A 23,383-nucleotide genomic window follows, 5' to 3' on the forward strand; every position below is an offset into this window, starting at 1 on the left:
TTCTAGCGGTTTACCAGTCTGCCTATTTATCACTGGCTCCCGGAGGTAGTGCTGCAGCTGGTCAGATAGAAGGCAGTCTTCATCACTCTCCTGAGTAAGAGATCCATGAGGTCCCAAGATGTTGGCATACATTTGATCAATGACACTGGAGGGACCAGGTACTTCCTGAACTTCCACCCTTCTCTGTTTCGAGTGTGGTCTTTCTTCTACACTCGTGGTCATCTTCAGCTGTTCAGACACAACAGCATGCTCCTCCTTTATCCACCTTTTTGCTTTGTGTGTGTGCCCTCTGAAAAGACATGGCCCTTATAGCGAGGGTCCAGGAGTGTTGCGAGGACTAGACATTGTGGGTCCTCCATCTTTTGGAATCTTCTCTGTAAGCTTTGCAGCATCGAATCTCGCAGAGTTTTGATCCCTATTGTGTTTGGCCCCTCTGTCTGAAGAATCATCTTCAGCACAGCAATGCTCAGAATGACGCAGGAGATGGAAGCCTCTGACTTGCTCACCTCAAGGGTGACTTCCTCCATAGGCTCCAATGTATCAATTAAATTGGAAACTATGTCCCATTGATCAGGGGATAGAGTGGTAATTTTCCCATACTCTCGAGCGTAGATGTTCAGAGCTCTCTTCTGCTCCACCATTCTCTGCTTCATATGAAGCGTGGAGTTCCAGCGAGTGGGTTCAGACTGGAGGATGCTGTGCTCTGGTAGGCCAAGTTCTTGTAGAATTTTGTTAAGCTTCTGCTTTGCAAGAACAGAGTGGTTGAAATGTTTGGCGATGTTCTTTAATTTGGCATTAATGTCCAGCACTACTCGCTGACTGTTGATGCCATCATTCACCACAAGCTGTAGGGTGTGTGCGCTGCAGCTGAGATCAGGTATTTCCCCCAGTCTGAGACCTTTTACCATGTTTGCCCCACTGTCATGGAGAACAAGTACAACCCTGTCATGGCTGATGTCCCAGTACTCCAGCAGACTGATGAACATGTCACCAATATACTCCCCTGTGTGGGAGCCTGACATTGTTTTCGCATTTAGGAGGACTTGCTTCATGTCCCAGTTGGGGTCAATGAAATGGCATGTGAGACTCATGAGTGCCTCAGTGTCCCCAGACCAACAGTCTGTAGTGAAGGACAAAAAAGGGCCAGCCTCCTCTGAAATTACTGCTTTGATTTTTTTCTCCACTTTTTCAACTATGCCCTCAAGCATTTTGGTGCAGTAGTGCTTCTCTGATTTTAATTTCTTGAATTTCCCCTGGGAATCAATAAAGTATCTATCTATCTATCTAATTTGTACCTGGGCTCCAGTGCAGCCACCAGCCTCTGGAATCCAACACCTGAGACAAAAGCGAATGGCAGATTGTCTGTGGCAATCATTTCTGTTATTAATGTCTCTATTTTTTTTGATCTGGTGTCTGAATTTTGCCATTTCCGATGGGCATCAAACATATCTGTTACGGTTGGCTGATGAGGTTGGGAAGTGGATGTAGACACTGCAGCTGCTGGAGCTTTTTGTTGCTGAGCATCATTGTAAGCCTGAAGATGATGTACTCTCAGGTGATTCCAGAGGTTTGTGGTGTTTGCCCTTTGCAGATCCCAAGCTCACATGTACCTTACAGAGCTCACAGATCACCTTATTTTAGCTGGCACTGTGTCCGTAAAATGCTGCCATACTGGATTTTTCTTTTCAGCCATACTGGGATGGTTTTCCTTCTGTCATCAGACGGCAAACAGAACTACATTCGAGGTTAGCATTTCATAGTGCATTCAATGTTATTATATCACTATGTTAATGAAAAAAATATTAATTAGGGCCCGAGCACCGAAGGGCGCAAGGCCCTATTGTTTTTGTAAGGATTATTATTAGGGCCCGAGCACCGAAGGGCGCAAGGCCCTATTGTTTTTGTAAGAATTATTATTATTATTATTATTATTATTATTCAGTATTATTGTTATTCTACTTTTTTGCTTTCCTGTTTTTGAGGTGGTTAACTCTTGGTCGAAAACTCTTGAAATTTGGCACACACGTCAGGTGTCACGCATCGCAGTTAGATACAAGAGCTTGACCCCAGGCGTGGCCCAGGGACTCGCTAGCGCCCCCTTAGGTGACTGATCCCGTGGTTGGCAAATATTTAGAGATGGGTAACATAATCGAAAAGTCTTGAAATTTGGCACACACATCAGGTGTCACACAAAGCAGCAAGGTAAAAAAGCTTGGCCCCGGTTATGGCCCATAGACTCGCTAGCGCCCCCTTACGCCCCCTTAGATGACTGATCCCGTGGTGGCCATATACTTTCAGCTACAAACACCAAATTTGGTAGGTGTGTGTATCTCCCCAAGATGAACAACTTTCGTATGTACAATGCATTAGCCACGCCCAACAGGAAGTGAGGTATTTGTGATTTTGTGCGGACTAAAATGTGATGAATTGTGATGCCAAAAGAGGTGTTTCCCATCGGTGAAAACGCATGAAATTTGGCACGCATCAAGTGATACAGTGAATAGACAGGGATAAAAGCTTGGCAATCGGCGTTGCCCAGGAACCCATAGCGCCCCTTATGTCACTGTGACTTGTGGTTGGCATATAGTTTTAGATACACACACCAAATTTGGTGGATGTATGTAACTCCCAAAAACAAACAACTTTTGTATTAACATGCCATTAGCCACGCCCACAGGAAGTGAGGTAATTGAGATTTTGTGCGTTGTGGACATGATCAATTTTAACATACTCCTCCTAGACGGTTGATCCGATTCATGTCAAAGTTGGTATACATGACGCCGAGATGTTCCTGATTATAAATTGTGAAGCCTTTTTTTGATATGTTGTAATTTGACGAAATGGCGAAATTATTAATTTTAATGCCCTTACACATAAACAATAAATGTGTCATAATTCACCATGCATGGCTTGAAATGTTTTAAATTTCACAGGTCATTGAAGACCATGTTAATGATAATATTCACATGCCCATAATGCATGTTTGGCATAGCGCCACCAACTGGCAGCAGAAAGAATGACAATTATGCTGATTTCACATGATCAATTTGAACATACTCCTTCTAGACGGTTTGTCAGATTCATTTGAAATTTGGCAAACATTATGCCAAGATGTCGCTGATGTTAAATTGTAAAGGGATTTTTGAATGTTGTAATATATTTGATATGACTTTAATATCTCACCACATAAACAGGAAATGTGTCATAAATCACAGTGCATTGAATGAATGGTCTGAAACTTCTCAGGTTAATAGATATCATGATTATGATGATATCCAGACACCCAATGGGCCTGCCTTGCATAGCGCCACCACCTGGCCAAGCAGGAAATGTGCCAGAAATGGAAAATGCCTTAAGTGATTGATCTGAAACTTTATAAAATATTGGATATCATTATTGTGAGAATATTCACATGCGTAATTCACAGGCCTAGCATAGCGCCACCATCTGGCCAAGCAGGAAATGTGCCAGAAATGCTCTATGCTTTGAATAAATGGTCTGAAACTTTTCAGGTTAATAGATATTATGATTATGATGATATCCAGACACCCAATGGGCCTGCCTGGCATAGCGCCACCACCTGGTCAAGCAGGAAATGTGCCAGAAATGGACAATGCCTTAAGTGATTGATCTGAAAGTTTACAAACATTTTGGATATCATTATTATTGTGATGATATTCACATGTGTAATTTCAATGCCTAACATAGCACCACCATCTGGCCAAAAAGTGTATCAGAAATGTTCTTTGCTGAAAATGAATGGTCTGAAATTTCTCCGGTTAATATATTATTATTATTATGATGACACCAAATGGGCCTGCCTTGCATTACGCCCCCACCTGGCCAAGCGAGTACATGTGGCAGAAAGAAAATACAAAAGCAAATAGCACACGCATCAAATATGTACATTTCCCAAACGCACCACGTCGGTGCTTTGTTCCGACATGTCACGGGTTGCGGCCCGCAGGTGCTCGGGCCCGCCATTGCCGCTTGTGGCTATATTTTTATTTAGATTTTATTATCCATAACATATTTATTTTATTCATTATAAATAACATATGTTCTATATATACACTATATATTTATGTATATAGTAGAAATATGATGTAGGCTATTATATAAAAATGACTGTCGGGGCCTACTCATCGATTCATAACAACAAGAATTAACAAATGTATAACTTCTTGCAGTCTGTTAGTCTATTAATTATTCATTTTAATATGTTTAACAGAGTGCAAGAAGACTTCCATGATGTGACAACTTCAGATAGTTACTTCAAAACGGCAAAATACATGTTCAGGTTATACAGTTTCACTGTGGAACTTCCATGCCTTACCACAGACCTAGGTTTCAACAATATTAAACTCCATCTCCCAGCATGTTGTGCAGGAAACCGGAAATAGGAACTAGAGAACATCCGTTTGATACTCAAATTCGCATTCAAATCAAACATGTATACATCGTGAAAACAAATTGACACAGGATGACAATGTTTTAAAATGTTCACTTGTTATTTTTGCGTCCTCTTTTTGTTAACATTTCACTTAGATTGTCCGTTACTTAAGTTTAGATCGTTACATAGCAGTCACCAGCGTTAAGGGCGGGGGCTTGCATAGTCGGCGCATTCTCAACGCACTCGTAGCCACCACGCTAAGCAACTTTCATTTCTTCTTCAACTCCGATGCAGTTGAAAACGAATGGACATGGGATGACAGTGTTATAAAGCGTTTACATGTTAGATTTGCGTCCTCTTTTTCACTTAGATAAATTTTCACTTAGATTGTCCGTTACTATAGTTTAGCTCGAAACATCACGCTGGTCACCAGCAGGGCTTAAATTTCACTGCGGGATTGCGGGTATTGCGCATAATTTGTTCAAGTCCCGCAACTCTAGCCATCATAATGCGAGAAATTCCCGCATACACTTTTACAGCCTGTCTGATGACCTTAATATAGCCTAATCATTAAGTGGCATGAATGCGGTGCTATTGACCGGACTGATCAACTACCGAGTTGAATTGAACATAGCCTCATGCAGACGCACACACACACGGAGAGAGAGAGAGAACCACTTTGCGTTTACGCAAATAGGCTACGCTACCATGGCAAACTTTTACATCTGGAAAGAGCTCCTTGGTAACTATCCTGCTAGCTCAGGTCACGTCAACACTTGATCCCAGAAAGATTATCTTCGACATGTCAACATTTATTGTATCTAATGACATAGAAAACATAATGATTTGCATACACATACCGCGACTATGCACAACTTTTATTCACTAGCTTAACTACAGCCTAAAACCGCCAGGTTGAAGGGGGCTAATTACTCCATAGAATTACTCTCAGGTATTTTCTTAAAGTGACAGGCACTCAATTACACCTACTCATCACCAATGTGCACTCAATTGGACCTACACACCACATTAAAGATATGCCTAAGTGTTATAGGTTAAACGTCAATATGAGGCATTCAAATTACTAAATATGTTTAGCTAGTAGTAATTACTAGTAAAATGCTATACTTTAAAAATGCATTATTAAATAAATACACTCTATATGATTTATGATATATATAATTCAAAAATATATGATAGAAACATATCACATAAGCTATCATTTTCAGTGTGTGTTTGTGTGTGTGGAGAGAGTCAAGCAGAATCTAGGATGTCCACTGTTGTGAATGATCCCACTACAGTATATATTACTGATGACGCCAGGGTGGTGGGGCCCCAAAATCAAACACTTTTTTAAAAAAAGTATCGAAGTATTGAAATCGCAATTCTTGACTTGGTATCAGAATCGACCCCCCCCCCCCAAATTGTGTAAATCACCCCTACATGAATAACCTAAGGGGGGAATTCCCCCCCATTTTGAAAAATGAATTTTAAGCCCTGCACCAGGGGTGTGCTTCTCGACAGTGTCGTTGCTAACTAAGTTAGCAACTTACTTGGTTGCAATGCAATTTCCCATAGGCAACCTACTAAGTTGCTAACTGGTTAGCAACAATGCTTTCGAGAAACGGGGTCCAGCATTGAGGGGGCTTGCCGGCGTATTCCCAACGCACTTTCGGTAAATGAAGCAACTTCACAGATAACAATAAGAGAAATCATAAGAGAAAATATATGACTTTGGAACACTGGAATGTAAAAATTGATGCCTTACCTGTAGACAGTCTTGCTCCTTCTTGAAACCAAAGATTTTCTTAGTTCTAAATAGACCGTCTCTTTTAAAACCTCGTGTTGTGTTCCAAGTAGCTGCCCGCAGATGTGCCTGACTTAAATTCGGCGCGGCCAAATAAGAAAATCGGCCGATGCCGATTGATTAAAAAATAGCAAAAATCGGCCGATTAAATCGACTGGCCGATCGATCGGTCGGTCTCTAGTTTATCTTTGTAGTTCAATGTATTGCTGTTCGGGGTCTGATAGTCAAAGAACGATGCCAGTGGTGTTCTTAGATTAAATGGGTCATGATCGCAAATGTAAACTAGTTATTAAAACTGGTGGTAACAGCAAGGGCAGATAGCTTCTAGGTCGTAATGTTACTGTAATTAACATTACTGTAAATGAACACCCATAAGTATTTCTGGACTAAAATATTGCAAAGTGATTTGGTTACTTTATTTGTCATGCTTTTACCAGTTGTAACATAGTCAAAACGTTAAGAATATCATATCAGAACATGAAATAATAACTTCAGCTGCCATACGTATTAGAAGCTATCCTAGCTAACATTTATCGTAGCTCATAGTGCTAGGGCTGATGTAACTCGTCAGTTTGTACGTTGCCCAGCGAATAAGTGAGCTTACTTCTTACATGTCTTAAGTTAAAGAATTAAGAAAAAGGAAAAAAGAAAACGCTTGAACGGTATTATCCATTTACATTCAGATCTTGCCATAGACTTTGCCTAGCTGCTAAGTGCTTGCTTGGTAGTCTACCGTCCTGTTCAGAGTCTATGGTTGCTATAGCAACCGCTGCTGTGCCTCATACTCTGACGAGATAATCGTGTAATTGTGAGTGTGACGTCAGATGCAAAGGGTGAATAATTACTAGGTTACGGAACACGTTTAACTAATGTCTTTCGGTCAAGGTTTAGGCAGAGACCATCTTGTATGTTTTTTTGTTTTAAAGTAAACTGAAATAAAAGTGAAGCAAGTAGAAAAAAGCCTGTTTATTTAATGTGTCAATAGAATAATTCCGTGCAATTCCGTGTTCATAAGAGAATTCTGTTTTCATGTGTAAATTCTGTGATTCCATCCGTGTTTTCTGCATCGTGGAAATCATAGGGCCCTACCGTACTAGGCTGTTGGTTACACACTGTGCCGTAGGCCTATGCTTGGCCTATGAATGCCCTGATTAAAATGAGCTCCATTTTCTTGACATTCTACTTGACACCTGGCCTATAGCAGTCACCACTTCCAACTTTGAAGCCAAATTGCAAAAAAGAGAAAAACACATTTTCTGCTACTCCTTACTTTAACCAGTCAAGCACTTTGTTACGTTCATAATATTTTTTTTATTGAGTACCAATCACATTTGACAATTGGCAATTTTCAGCCACTTCCTTGGTAACTACATAAATATTTTGTCAAATGAGAGAGAAATGTATTGATTTGTGTGTAGGCCTATTATTCAAATCAAAAGATTGATTTTATGAGCTTGCACACAAAGCCAAATCTCGTCCTTTAACAATTGATTTTCCTAATATCATGTCAATCTATGGAAAATACTTTTGGTGGGCTTAATGAGTACATTTACCGACCTATTAGAAATAGTGTGAAAGAGAGTAAGGAATACCCTTTCTTCAATTCTAAAGTGACAGGTGAGCGGGTCTTCCAGTGTAGGGGGCGGAACTCCTGCTTTCAGACGGGACTTCCTGTTTTGTAGGTGGGATTTTCTGTGTCGCGGACTTGTCATCACCAGCTGGTGAATTTGACAGCTTTTGAAATTACCCCTGGGCAAAGCATGTGAAGGAGGCATGGGGTAAACATACCCATTAAGCCCAGGCACCATTTAAGCCCACTTGCAACTTTTAAGTCTTTTTTTTTTTTTTTTTTTTTTAAAGGGGGCTGTCTTGTGCTATTCATTATTTTATCCAATCTAACAATTTCTTAGTAATTACGGCGTTACTTTTTTCAGTAACAAGTAATCTAATTGATTACTTACATAATGAGTAACCTGACTCCGCCAGATGGATTGCTTCGTATTTGCTCCGCATATCCATCTGGGAACTTTCTGTTGGAGAACGTTTGGGAAGGAGCGAAAATATTGGTTAGCTGATTGGATAAACCATCTATGTTGGTGATAGACAGGCCAAATCAACCAATCAGATCAAGGAAGCGTTCTTCTAATTCCATCTTTTAACATACAAGTTAGGTAAGTAGCTAACGTTAAAATTTTTAAACTTACCATTTGTATGTGACCATGAACCTCATCAACGACAATCCCCACCAAGTTTTCATGGTAGGCTACACCTCTGAAGAAATTCCTTACCAAACCAAACACTAACTGGAATTGGCCGCGGAGGATGTCTGTGTTCTTCATTCCTCCCAGCTAGATTGCAGAGACTCCTAGCTTCCCCAGGAGTACTCGAATGTTCGGATAAAACTTCAGCGATAGCTATGCTCATCTCATCCATGGACGTCGCCATGTTGTTTAGATTGAACAGTAGCTTCTCGTTGCGTCACACCTAAACCCGTCTCAAAACCAACACTGATTGGACGTTCGTTTGGCTTACTGCTCCAAATTTTCTCTATCGGAGAGATGCCAGACTGATCTGCGAGTGAAAATCTGAAGCTCGCGAGATCAGGATGGTCTCACAAGGCTACGTTATGAGTGCCTTGGTCCTGAAAACACAGAATAATATACCAGGACCTGCAGCCCAATTCACTCTGGGGCACTGCTGTAATGCACTGTAATGTAATGAGGCTGCAGAGTTTGGTCAATAAAAAAAGCATCATTCTTGTTATAGGCTAAGGCGTGCTGTCATGTTTTCCACTGTTTCAAACAAAATGTGAGGAGTGCTGTATAATTTAGACTGAAAAATTCCTGCAGGGTACTCACTCAGAGTACAGGGGATTAGGAGTAATTAAGCATTGGGCTGCAGAGGATCTTGGTCAGACCGGCAGATTAAAGCTGACCCAAATCCTCTGACCTTGGTTGGCAACGACATGGGGCCCCAAAAATGTATTATTTTTGGGTGTTGTCTGATTATTCTTTTCATTGTAGGTGAAACCAATGTAATACAGCCTCAATGATTACTTGGAAATTGCAGTGTCATTATTATGCCCATTTGAAATGGTGGTGAAATATAGATTAATATTGCACACTGAAAAGTTGCAAATGAGTTTATTAACACTCAGTGTGTTTACATGATGCTGGAAAAAGCTAATTATTGTGTTAGTCCAACCGAAGCCAAAGTTTTGAAATGCATGTGAACATATTAGCTCGGCTGAAATCGGAGGGAATCGAAGCTCTTTCGGTTGGACTAACACACCTAGATTCGAAATTATCAGTTGTTGTTTCTAGCCTATTTGAATTGATGCTTCTGTTTTTTGTTCTCGGGAATAATACAAAAACCTATATAGCAAACATATTTAATTACGAAAAGAAACTATAGAAGTCTGTGATGAATATGGCATTTCACGTTTAACGACTTGGTGTCAGGCAAATGTTAAAAGTCAGCCTAATGTTACTTGTTGGTTAGCCTAATATTAATGTTACATTGTTGTTGGTTAGGTAGGTAAGGTAACTTTAGCACATTTTATTGCACAGAGTGCAGCACAAAGCGCTCCTAACACAAACAGCATAGATGGAATGGTGAAGTCGCCAGCGTACCTGTTGTGTAATAAGTGTGGTAGGCTACATAAAACACACATAACACACAGATACATAACGTACCAACAATTAATAAAGTCCATGGTCAATGGTGACTCGAACGGCAGCAGCGCATAGGATTTATAGTGGTCGCCATACAGTGTCGGAAGCACAGATCACTCCTCCACAAATTCTCCAGGCAGACGCCGAAAAAGCCAGGCTGCAGACCAGCAGCCCAGTGAACAGTGGGACACAAAGCAGCGGCAGCATCGCTGGCCGCCATTACAGCTCCGGAAGGGGGTCTGAAGTCGCAAGCTATCTCCCGACAAGTAGCTCACTGGACCCGAGAAGGATGTCTCAAGGCAGATATCAATATTATATTCTAATTCTCCGGTAGGTTATTGGAATGTTAATTAATAAAATTACCGTAGTAGCTTTATTTGCCACCATGGCTGGCAGGGTAGATTTCACATACAGTAATGTAATGTTGATACAGTAGGCAAATGTGCTGATTACAAAACAAAAGTACAACATTTTCTTTCAATAAAGACATAGAATCAAATACTGAATTGTGTTTTAATGTTGCCACATACAATTATTGTTTTGTCTACATACAGGAGGCGTTGTCTCCCTACTGTACTCAAGTCTGTAGGTGGAGCAACAAATAATTGTTCTGTAAGTCAGAGTCCATTACTTATTACTTAAGGGTCATTCCAATATCGGGGTATCATGTACATAGTACCTCTCAGATTTTGCTGAAAAGCTGTGAAAATATGCCTTATGTTACCAAACAAGGGAATCTGAAGTTTCCGGTCAATATCACGGTTTGCCTTTTTTCAGTAACAAGTAATCTAATTGATTACTTACGTGGCGTCCATCTGAATTTTGGGTGCCACGGCCCTAATTGACACATTGGAATTTCACATTTCATTTTTTGGCATTTTTGGAAGCCCATAACTTCTGTTCTAATCGTGGTAGAAGGCTGGTGTGGTAGTTCATTGTAGCCTGTACTACACAATTCTGCAGGCAGAATCAACATTCCTTACTTCCTGATTCAGGTATGCTACACAATTCAGTAAATGTCCACTATTTTCATGCTTTATCATCACTAAATTCTCCCTGATCTACATTCCACACTTCTGGAAAAAATGTCCAAAATGGTGCATTATGAAGAATAAAATTCATATTGTGGAGCTTCATAGTCAAAAGTTTTATTTCTTTAAAAGAAAGAACAAATATGTATCTTTATCTGGTATAAATCCCATTAGGATCATCAAGTGCCTACATGGTAATTTGGATATTTCAACTTTATTCTCGAAATGTCGAGTTTAATGTCGACATAGCGACTTTAAAGTCGATACATTGAGATTAAAGTCGACATTACATTTTAACTTTATTCTCGAAATGTCGAGTTTAATGTCGACATGGCGAGTTTAATCTCGTCATGGCAAAAATATTTCTTCCTTCATGTGTGGCCCTAATACTCCGTCGTAGGCCTCACAGATGCGCTCGTGCCTTAGATGGCAGGAAAAATCTTCACGATAGGCCTATTAACTAACCACCCGATTCACGTTGGCTGGGGGGAAGGGGGGCCATCAGACAATTGTGCCCAGTTAATCCGGCACTTCCCCCAAAAAATCACACCTTCCCACCTCTGACAGTCTAAAAGAAGTCAAGAGGACTCCTTACTCACAGACCTATTCACAAACCTGCGGTTTTGAAATCCTATGCAGCTACAGGAGCTTCCAATCGCGAGGAAGCAATTTTGCATTGTAGGCATAACTAACATGCAATAGCAACAACAACAACCAAAACTAGGCTAATCATTGTCAACATGTAAATTAAATGTAACATTATTGTGAATCAAATTAAAATGTTCTCTTTTTTTGCAAACGTAGGCATAGTAACAGAATAATTATAATGTTACAAAGATACTACATCAATCCTGTATGTTTCATTGGGCTACTAGGCTATTTGTTTTGCCTTTGATTCATTTAGGCTAGGCCTTTTTATTCAGGGGCCGTATTCACAAAGAATTTTAAGGCTAAAAAAGTAGTTCCTAACTGGCTTATTTAGGAGCAACTCCTAAAAATAATGGGCGGTCACTCCTAACTTTAGGACTCCTAATTTTTCACAAAAAGTAATTCACGAAGCATTTTAGACCTAAAAGTAGCACCTAAGTCTGGGACAGCTTAAGTCGAGAGGACTCCCTAACTAAGACCTATTCATAAACAGCTTTTTTTGTGGCATTTTACTTTTGCGATGTTTTGAAATAGCCTATATATGCGAACAGGAGCTTCCAATGCGAGGGAACAATTTTGCATTCATAAAAGGGATGCAATAACGCCACCAACAACAACCAAAACTACTCATTGTTAACATGTAAATGAAATGTAACGTTTCATTGTGAATCAAATTAAAATGTTCTCCTCTTTGCAAACGTAGCCTAGGCATATGGTGACAGATTCATTTAATAATGTTGCAAAGGTAGGCTACTGCATCAATCCATAGGCCTATGTTTCATTAGGCTACTAAGCTATTTGTTTTGCCTTACTTTTATTCATTTATGAATATTTACTTCATTCATTTATTCATTCATTTTATTCAGTTATTAATCATCTTCCGTCCTTCGCGACTACTTGTGTAGCGACGATTCTCGACCTGTCACCCGTCAGTTATCATCGGAAGAGAGGTGTTTGGAATTCCCCGTTACAATCGTCAGCCAATCAAGGTGGTGACTTCAGTCAAGCTCGTGCATGAGTAATGACGCCATCCATAATCTAAGACTCACTCCTAGTTTAGGAGTTGTCTGAAAGGCTTTGTGAATAACTTTAAGAGAAAACTCCCATCTAAAATCTTTTAAGTCGCGATTTGAGTAGCCTTACCCTAGTAGTAAGATAAAAGCCTTTGTGAATAGCCTACGCCCCAGTTATTCATCATCCTCCGCCCCTTGTGTAGCGACGCATTCTGAGACCTGTCACTCATCATCGTAAGGGAGGTGTTTGGAATCATGCCCGTTACAATCATCAGCCAATCAAGGTGGTCACGCTTGCCCATTTACCCAAAATGAATGGTCGAATATTACTGATGATCATTGTTATTTAAGAACATGCAGTGTGCGTAACAAAAAAAAACATCTTGCTCTAAAAAAGTATCATAAACCAATTCTGGCGGGTCTGTTATTTACTGTAGGCTCGAAAACCACATGCCTTTTATTTTGGGCAAGTCTGCATTCATTCATTCATTCATTCATTCAACCTTTATTTATTCTCGGAGGGTCATTGAGGGAAGCCCTCATTTTCAATGAAGCGAAAATTACAGAAGCCCAACAAAAGCTCCACAAACAAGACAACATTCGAGGCGTTCTGTTGAAGAATTTTATATAAAGCCGCGCTGACAGTAATCCTCCTGCCCCTGATAGGCCTACCACAGCTGTGGATAGTGTGGAATGTTCAAGTAATAACACAATCCAATGTGTGTCTCAATTGTCCCCGCTGACCACCTCACACATTTCTCTAGATTTTTGCAACGAACTTACATGACACAATGCCATAAAAATATGCCAGTTTTGGGACACAGAATAATGTTTGTAATGATACCAGGTAGGCCAGGTATTGTCGAAGGTGCATGGTGAAGTGAAATTTTACTTTGGAAAACAAACATTTGCGATATCACGATCATCAGAATATTGCAACAGATTCTGTGTTCTGACTGTAGGTAACTTGTTAAGCCAGTGGTTCTCAAATTTTTTATTTCATTCCCCACTTTGATCAAGGGGCATGACTGATGATAGTGGAGATAACGTGTTATCCGAGGCTTTTACAAGTCAGCATCTCGACGGTAGTCTATTAAAATATAAGTTTTCGATGTCCCAAAACGGAGAGCCATACTTTATTGTTTTAACGATCTCTATGCTACTCAAAAAAAATGTAGGCATGGGGACATGATGAAGTAGGTTATCCAACTGTCGTGGTGTTAAATTATTGTGATTACGAGCCAGTGGTTTTCAAACATTATCGTGACTCGACATCTAACTAAATGCAACAAGCTCATATCGTCCTCAAGATTCGCAAAATGAGGACCAGTGTTTTGTCAAATTGCAAATAGCAATTCGCTTTAACTATTTTTTTATGATAGTAGCCTATACAAAAAAAGCACTTCATACTATCTTAATCTTGGAATATGGGGGAGGGAAGTGGCGTGCCTGCAGTCAGCCAAATATGAATGTAATTCCGGCATAAAGCAGATGTAATTGTTTATTGTACAGAAAAAAAAAAATGACATGTCAAGCAGTCAATTGACTACATTGCAGTCAAGAAGTAGGGCAAATTAATTTACTTAAACCAAACGTGGGTCATAGTTGTCTAAGCCTCTATTAAGTAGCCTGTTAAAAACGCCGCCAGATAGTATTAAAATCGGCAACAACATTGTTTTCTGCAGAAGCCTACCCAAGGCTACAGATTAATTCTGAACAGTTATTTCTCTACTGGCTCAATTATCACACCACTGTTTTGATTTGCGTGAAGGCGTTAACCCCAACACTGACAATAATGTAGACAGCAAATTTCGATTTTGATTTTTCGTGTAGTCACGCCTTAAGCCATACCCAAGTAGCCTAAATCGAGGTAATGTTTAATTATGCATGATTTATTTTGTTATTGAATTAAGAGGGCTGGGATTACTCGGCAAAAACAATTATGTAAGGGATGGCAGGCAGCGATGTACAGTGGCAGAGCGACGCACAGTGGCTGAAAGTGGTACTAAAGCTTCACGCAGCTTCACGCATGCGTAATCGCGCGAATGAAGTAGTCATTTGAAAGCGATGCCCACTGTAGGAATATGGATAGGAGGGAGCATGAAGTGTGCATCGATGCTGCCTTCAAAAACGACCGTTCAGGAAATCTAAGATATCTTAGAAGGCAGCAAAAATATTTTTTCCAGTTTCGAACTGCACTTGCTGCCTCGCTCCCCAGTTATATATCTTAAAAGGCAGCAGTTTTTCCCGTTTGAACAGCCTATGACTGATAGCCACTGTAGGTAATGAATGGTTTCAGCAGTCTCTGTAGCTCCTCTATCCTGAGTCGGTCAGGGGTTAGTTCAATGCTTTGTCCCTGAGGGCTAGTTGGTGCTTTGATTTTTTTGGCACGCACATCAGTGAACAGATTAACATTTTCTGTCAAATGGCTACAAAGGGTTACCACTTGGATTGAAAAGCATTATAGTTTTCTCTCACATCTTGTATCTTAGAAATTCATGATAATAATACAATTTAATGTCATTTGATGCTATAAAGATCTAGCAACCACAAAATTGTGAAATGTTGGGCAACACATCCTTAATAACTGTAACTTCCAGAACAATTAAGATACATTTCATATTGTTGTTTTATAGTATTACTTAATGTTAATTTAGTGAGATTAATGTAGTTTATTCATAACTTGACATACAGTATTAAGGTCAGTGATCACTTCAGATTGACTGCTGATCTCACAGTGCTCAGTATTATGATTTAATAAAAGGCTGATTTACAATAGGCATTATCCATTACATGTTTCTAATATATATTTTATACAATAATTATAATTTAGGTGATATTTGCTAGTACGGAAGTGTATTGTTTGCTAACCAAAGGGTCTGACGTGGTTTGACCTGTGGTTTAAGCGGTCCATCAGACTGTATTAGGCTAATGGAATTTGACAGAGGTTTCACCCCTGTGTACTGCTTTCTTGGTCTACTTACCCTGATGGTCGTATGGAGCAGGGTTGTGGGACTCCATTCTGGTGCCTTGGAATGTTGGACTGGCATTGCAATGAAGCGTGTCAAACAATGTGTACTGTGATCTTGTGTTTCCTCATACGACAGCTCTGGAAATGTGTTGTCACTGTGTGGAACTCAAGAGATGCCTCTTCACGTAAGTCTTTGGTTTTAATGCTAGGAGAGTGTCAAACTTGTCTCCCTAGTGCCATAGCTCATAGGTTCACCATACTTAGTGTCTAAGTACCTAGTGCCTCAAATTTACCTTTTAAATTAGAGGAAAACAGCCTGTTTTGACCATAATAGACAGTACATACGAGCCTTCTCAACAAGTCGATTGCTGGTCCACGGAGTCACGAATTAAATGTATTAAATTAAATTCACACTTTGAATTATCAATGTGAAAGTGTTTAGATTGTTGTTGTTTTTTGGCCCATATCGGTTTCCTTTTTTGTTACTTGTATGGTGTTTATGTGTTGTACATTGTGTGTTTTAAATGCTGCCTTTCTTGGCCAGGGCTTACTTTAGTGATGCCACTAACGACTAATCTTTCGACTAATTTTTCGATTAGTCGACTAATCTAAACGACTAATTTTTTTTTTAAAAATCAAGTGTTTATTATTTCGTTGTGTCCATTTTATTTTTAACTCAACTGAAGGGAAAACATAAAATATAGATCACCCTACTTTTGTTAGAAGCGTATTAAGTGAACTGTTCAAAAACGTTATGTAAAAAAAAAAAAAAAAAAAACCCATTTAAAATGATACCATCAGATCTAATGTCAGACCTTTGATATATTTTATTTGTATGCCAATGTTGACATGGACATAGACAATGTTCAATGTTTGTCAAACTTCTTTGACCTGAGGGCCGATCATGGCACCTACATGAACCCACCCCCCATCAAATTATCATTATATCACATCACAATTATAATTGTTATGCTATATTGTTATACATGCACTTCAAAGCAGCCAATGTTTAAAGTGCAAAAAGTTTGTGAAAACAGAGGACTGCTTTACCAATGTAAAATACAATAGTTGCATTGCTTTTGCATGGTTGCATGATAAATACTTCTCAAAACAACAGCAATTATATGGGTGCCATTGTTTTGGGATGTTTCCCTCATTCAAGCATCATACACTGGTAGGCAAATGGAAAGAATATTGACATGATATTTAATTATGCCACAATAGCTTTTGGCCATGTTATGCTAATTTGACTATACAATACAATGCTAGATAGTGTATTAGTCTGCTCTGTTTTTATGGAAGTTGCATAAATCCACATCGTTCTATTAAATGTTGTTTCATAATTAAATAACCTTCCAATAGGTGAATCGGAGCTTTGCTACCAACGTTATCGAGTGGTTTCAGTTTCGCTCACGCACACGCATGCATTGAATGAACGCTCATAATTTCATCAATTGCGCAGCAAATTATCAGACGAAGCCCCGGGAATAATTTCACTCCACTAGCAGTGTCCACGTTGCGGCCGGTGCTCGTCCGCGGCCCAAAGTTTGAGAAACGATAGTCTAGCCAATTTTGAAAGGCGACAGGAGTTAAGGACTTTGCAAATGTCAGCATGTTCAAAACAAGTAGGCTACAGGCACTTTGTGCGTCTTAAAACATAGGTTATTCTACCTCACTTTATCAGTTGGCTTGAAAGCTAAAAAAAATATGCGTCATGACTTATTGAACATGGGAAATAACGCACACCTTGATTGTTGAGATCATGGGCAGCGGCATATTCATTTTTAAAGTTTTTTTTTGTATGAATGAATAAATGACACGCCGTTGCGTTGTCAACGTGAGCCACTCTCTTCACTTCATTTATTGCAATTTCCACAATACTATGTTAGTCAGAGTCTAGACTAGCGTACTAGCTTAGCTCCCCCGCTTAACTGCCTAATAATGAATCGCGCTGAAAGCAGGCAGGCACGCAGCTTTGCTACATGCGTTTCCACTTGCGACCTTAGTAGGGTTTAAAACATGACTGCCAAAGTCTAAGTAGCCTGTTTAACATCCAAAGACAGTCGTCTTTTTCAAGCGTTAATAACATACAGTGAGCCATTTGAGACGGGAGACCAAAAATAAATAGGTGGTCAATAGTAAAACGACTCTTCGACTAAAAAAATTGCCGTTGTCTAATTTTCATGGTCGATTAAGTCGACTAATCGTGGCAGCACTAGCTTACTTGGAAAAGAGGCTATTGTATCAATGTGACTACCCTGGTTAAATAAATTATACATTTTTTTTAATGGAAATCGCGACACTTGTTGTAGGCCCAACAGTGCTAAATATCGTAGCAAATAGCCTATGGCAGGGGTCTCAAACTCAAATGAGCTGGGGGCCAATTCTGCCAACGTCATCTGATTGGAGGGCCGGCTATTTCTGAAAATGCAATGTTCTTTTTTTCAAATACCACACAAAACTGCAAACAGAAAGTGCAAGTGTTTTTATCTAGTTTTAGACACCTGTGCTAGCAACCTTAGCTTATAAATAAAATAATGATAAAATAAATATGAATACAAATGATAAAATAAATGAAAAACATAAAAACAGGTATGTGTGTGTGTTTCACACCAAATAAAAATATTTCCTCTCATAACTTTTTTAAACCTGGCAAACTAGGCATCAGGGTTAAGAAAGCAACACCATTGGATTTGTATATCAAAATGGAAAAGGCCATGGTTTGAAAGTGGTCAGAGATAAAGTTATACTGTAAATGTAAAAATCTTTGAGTAAAACAAAAGTTTATGAAGGGGGTAAATTTACCCATCTAATTTGTCACTGGATGGCAAGCACCTCAAATTATGCACCTTTCAGTAAATACTGGATGAACATATTTAAGCAGGTTTACTTTCCTTTTTTCATATTAACCACATAACAAATGAACAGAAAAACACCTAAGATGTATACCAACACCTAAGATGTTGTGGTTTAGTAATAGATTACTACAATATAGGCCTACAAAAAGTAGTATTCTGGTCAAACAGTTCCTATCGCGGGTAATCTGCAGTACCCAGAAGTTCGCATCATATTGCGGGTGACTTTGTAGTTCTTTAGAGCCCTATTTCTACTAGCCCTGCTGTCTGTACCACATCCATTACGGACACTATCATCACGATTACCACTGCAACCTCCAAGCTATGTTGGGCAGAGGGTCGAAACAAGCATGGTATGCTTAGTGGACACCGTTGTATACACGCACCTCCATTCACAGACGCACCGTGACTATCACTGTCATAGACGATCGATCATAATCTCCAAAAGGATATTCTCCTTCAGAATTAGAATAGGTGAATAACATAGCTTACCTAAGACTTCATCACACATTGAACGTTTTTCAACATTTGGTGTAGGCCTATTTCTGCTTCAATTTCTGCAACACTATGGCCTGCATCGCTTCCGCGTCATTACAAATGCACGTCTTTGTGTTTCTCGCGTGAAATACAAGTATTTCCTGAAAACTTTTGGGTTTGAATCAAGCTCTGGATGTCTTGCACATAGTGGAGCAGTGTAGGCCTACAAATGAGATTTGGCACCGTACCTGGATCTATCGTCTATTTTAATCACTATCGTTGTTTGTCGCAATTAATAGCCTCAAGGGCGGATTACATTATTATTTTGTCATAACGTCAAAGGGGCGAGGATTGGGCAGGACGCGGGCCGGATTTGGCCCGCGGCCCGGGTGTTTGAGACCCCTGGCCTATGGCGATGGCAGCTTTAAAAACATTTATTTTACTCGTCATGTTAGAGTGAACACATAATGTGGGCTGTTGCGCAAAGAAATGATTTTGGGAGATAAACTGCATCTCTGTTAACCATAAGCTATCGTTTTGCTAACATCTCCATTGTTAACGTGAAATGTCTCCATGCAGGGTAGCTTAGTATCAAGCAGTGAAGTTATAACCTTATGCAGGTAGCCAATGTTCACGTCACCTCGCTTTCTCTGTTTTCTGCCCTTCACAAACTGTGGGGGAGAAAGCCACAAACCCCTGCTATATCATCCACATCCCCTCTCGCAAAATACAACCAGCGTCCCTACCACCGGTCCGAACCGGTCAGAAATATGACAACTGTTGTTTGGTCCGTGTAATGAAAAAGGTTGGAAACCCCTGGTTTTGGATACTGTGATAGATCTGTCACGACTGTGCTTCTGACAGATAGCTTATGAGCTGACAGTTTAATTTATAGTACAGTGTCTTGTTCCTGTAGGTTACATGCTGTGTAGAATTCTTCCAATCCTGTTCTGTAATTTTATGTTTCCTTAGTGATGTTTACATATTGCTATAGCCTACTATGGCTTCCTGTCTCCTAAGCTATACTATAGGCTACTCTTCCTGGTACATCGAGACCGTGCCCACAGAATTCGTCTAGCTCTGACAGTTTTCATATGTAAGGATAATAATGAATGTCAACGAGCTTGTGCACTATGCATGAATAGAACTTCAACAATGCATTTTACCCAAGAACCTAGTGGACAAAATTGAGTTGAGGATTCAGTGCATGTGGGTCGTTGGACAAACTGTCTGCGGCCCCCATCCACTGAATTCAAGCCACAGTACACTGTGAAGACAGCAAAGCATGGTGGTGCACAATTCATGTTATGGGGATGTTTCTCATACTGTGGTGTTGGTCCTATTTATCGCACACCAGAGATCATGGATCATTTTCAATACATCAAAATATTTGAAGATTATGCTGAAGAGGGAATGCCCTTGAAATGGCTGTTTCAACAAGACAATGACCCAAAACACACCAGTAAGCGAGCAAAGTCTTGGTTTCAGACTAACAAGATTGACATTATGGAGTGGCCAGCCCGATCCCCAGACCTCAAATCTTATAGAAAACTTGTGGGGTGACATCAAAAATGCTGTTTCTGAGGCAAAACCCAGAAATGCAGAGGAATTGTGGAATGTAGTTCAATCGTCCTGGGCTGGAATACCTGTTCACAGGTGCCAGTAGTTGGTCGACTCCATGCAACACAGATGTGAAGCAATTCTCAGATATAATGGTAATGCAACTAGATATTAGTGTATATATAGCAGTGATTCAAAGTGAAGCAAAATCTTGAGACATTGTTCAGTTTATACAGTAAATGCAGAGTTTGTAACGAAAAATGCAAACACTGCTATTTTTTGAACAGCCTAACACAGGGGTGTCAAACTCATATTAGGTAGTGGGCCGCATTTGTTGGAATGAGACCTTGTGGTCTTTGTCATGTATATTATCATTTTCTGCATGGGTATCGGAGTGTTATTTGATGATATCACTTATGAGCAAACAAGTACAAATAATGCACTGCTGTCATATACTGCTCTTTCTCTCTTGTAATGCCCTCGGCTACTTCCATGTTTTTCCGCTTCTTCCTTCCTGAGGATGGATTGTAGTGCTGGGTTATCAATGTATCATATCATAGAGATATTGCTTAGCCTATTACACATTGTTGAAGACAATTGGATGTGATCATTTTTTCTAATTTTCCCTTCCTACCTAAAACATCTGGGGGGCCATATGAAACCTGCTGGCAGGCCTGATCCGGCCCCCGGGCCTTATGTTTGACACCCCTGGCCTAACATTTCTTTTTCTTCACTTTCTGTAAAGGTATTCCCAATGGTTCCCAATGCATTGATATGGAATTAACAGCTACTGTATTCTAAGGATTTTGAGCTTTATTCATTTTTTTTAAAACACATTGCTATTATTCTAAACATAACTGTATTTGCGCAGCATGGTCACGAGGCTAAGCGGACTTGATAGCAATTTAGCCCGCCATTTTCTATGCAATGCTTCTGTGTGGCAACAGCAATCCTTAATGTTTTGTTAAATGCACATGCAGAAGAGGGGCAGCGGCGCAGCGGGTTCGTTACGAGAGAGCGAGGAAAGGCTGAGTGAGTTAATTAATTACTATTAATTTAAATAGTACAACATAGAACATTTAATGTGTGGTGGCCGGTTTTAATTTAATTGATGGTTGATCTTTCATTGATGGTTGATTTTTTTTTTTTTTTAATTTCCTTAACAGTTTTCCTAACTAAAGTGGGACTTTTCAGCATTTATTTGTGCATTGGCAACTATTACACTTGAGAATGTGTGATAATGCCCAGTTTAGTTATAAGGTTTAACCTTATTCATATTAAACAAATCCAAGGCTTGCTGGAAGCCTCTACATTGAGCAGCACAAGGTGAGGCACTGTGGGTGGGTGTGGGACTGCCAGGAAGCTCAGTTATAAATAGTCTTTCATACTGAGTTGCACTGAGGGATGCTGGCATTGCTCAGAAACTTCTCTTTAGAACGGTGCCCATCAGAATTTAGGCTCTATTTGGAGAAAGATTGTAATTGGGGGTGAAGCTGCGAAGCCCCATTGTGTTTCTACGTTTTCCTATTATTGGGGACCAAGCAGCGAGGCTGCATAGGCACCCATGGTGTTTGTACATAATCCTATTGCGCTTCTGCCATGGGAGACTATGACCGCCCATAGAACCGTCTGGTAAAAGGTTGTGAAATTTGACACACTGATTGAGGACAGTCCCATGGTTAATTTCACCAAGTTTTGTGTCGGCACCTCAAGCGCTCTAGCGGCACCAACAGGCCAAAGTTGGACGTGCGTTCATGCACGTAATTTTTGACCTGTTGGCCTGATTTTCAAAAATGAGAGATCGTTGTAATCCTTACGAAGGAGCCCTATGACGTCGAGCCCTATGACGTCAACACACCCTATGACGTCGATTTCCGCCATGATGGATTTTCCGGCATATTGGATTTTAGCAAAAGTGAAACTAGATTTTCACAGGTCACAAATTTTGTCCGATCAACACCAAACTTGACACACATGATCTTCAGACCCAGCCTCACAACAGTCATGCTTTTTGTCTCTAAAACCTTCTGCCTGTTCAATCGAAATTGGCGGTAAAGCCACCAAACAGGAAGTGAGCTCTTATCTCAGCAACCCTTCCATGGATAAAAAAAACAAACTTATTACATGCACTCATGCAGAAAGGCTAGGCAATCAAGGACATGGGTAGATGGAGGAGAAATCAAAAATAATAAATAAAAAGTTCTATGGAGATGTGCAAAAGTTGGAGAAAGTCAGATATGTGTGTGTGTGTGTGTTTTGACGTGTGATGAAATAAGAAAATAAATAAAAGGTCTATAGCATAGGGTGAGGGATGTAAAAGTGCTAAAAGTCTTGTAGGTGTGTGTGTGTGTGTGTGTGTGTGGGGGGGGGGTCATGAGTGCAGAGGAGTGAATGAGTGCAAAGTCAGTATAGTGTGAGTTCAGAGTTGGGAAATGTTTCAGAGTGCTGAGGAGTGAATGTGTGCAAAGTCAGTATAGTGTGAGTTCAGAGTTCGGATGGCCTGGGGATAAAAACTTCTCCTGAGTCTCTCAGTTCTGGCTTTGTGACTAGATAGATAGATAGATAGATAGATACTTTATTGATCCCCAGGGGAAATTCAACAAAGACTACATAGGCGTCTTCTTGATTTCAGCGGTAGGAATAATCCATTGTTAGGATGAGAAGAGTCCTTCAGAATCTTTTGGGCTCTTAGGAGTACTCTTCTGGAATAGATATCTTGTAGAGCAGGGAGTTGAGTTCTTATAGTACGTTCAGCTGAGCGCACTACTCTCTGCAGAGTACTACAATCTCTAACTGTGGAGTTCCCATACCAGGTGATGATGCAACCAGTTAGAACACTCTCAACCGCTGAAGTGTAGAAGGCCTTCATGATGGATGTAGAAACTTTGAATTTCCTTAGCTGACGAAGGAAGTAGTGTCGTTGTCTGGACTTCTTCAGAACATATTGAGTGTTA

General features: G+C 40.0%; 2 protein-coding genes across 2 annotated transcripts in view; one reads left to right on the forward strand and one right to left on the reverse strand.

Moving 5' to 3' along the window:
- The window catches only part of LOC125303200 (protein FAM110B-like), a 45,331-nt gene that overhangs the window by 12,001 nt on the left and 9,947 nt on the right, over nucleotides 1-23,383 (forward strand).
- On the reverse strand, nucleotides 258-15,616 carry LOC125306615 (zinc finger BED domain-containing protein 4-like). The gene is given in 4 exon segments (XM_048262124.1): nucleotides 258-1,241; nucleotides 1,292-1,586; nucleotides 1,588-1,631; nucleotides 15,551-15,616. Coding segments are annotated over 4 exon segments (1,389 nt in total).

This window comes from Alosa alosa, chromosome 1 (genome assembly GCF_017589495.1).
Source record: "Alosa alosa isolate M-15738 ecotype Scorff River chromosome 1, AALO_Geno_1.1, whole genome shotgun sequence".
Classification (NCBI taxonomy): Eukaryota; Metazoa; Chordata; class Actinopteri; order Clupeiformes; family Clupeidae; genus Alosa; species Alosa alosa.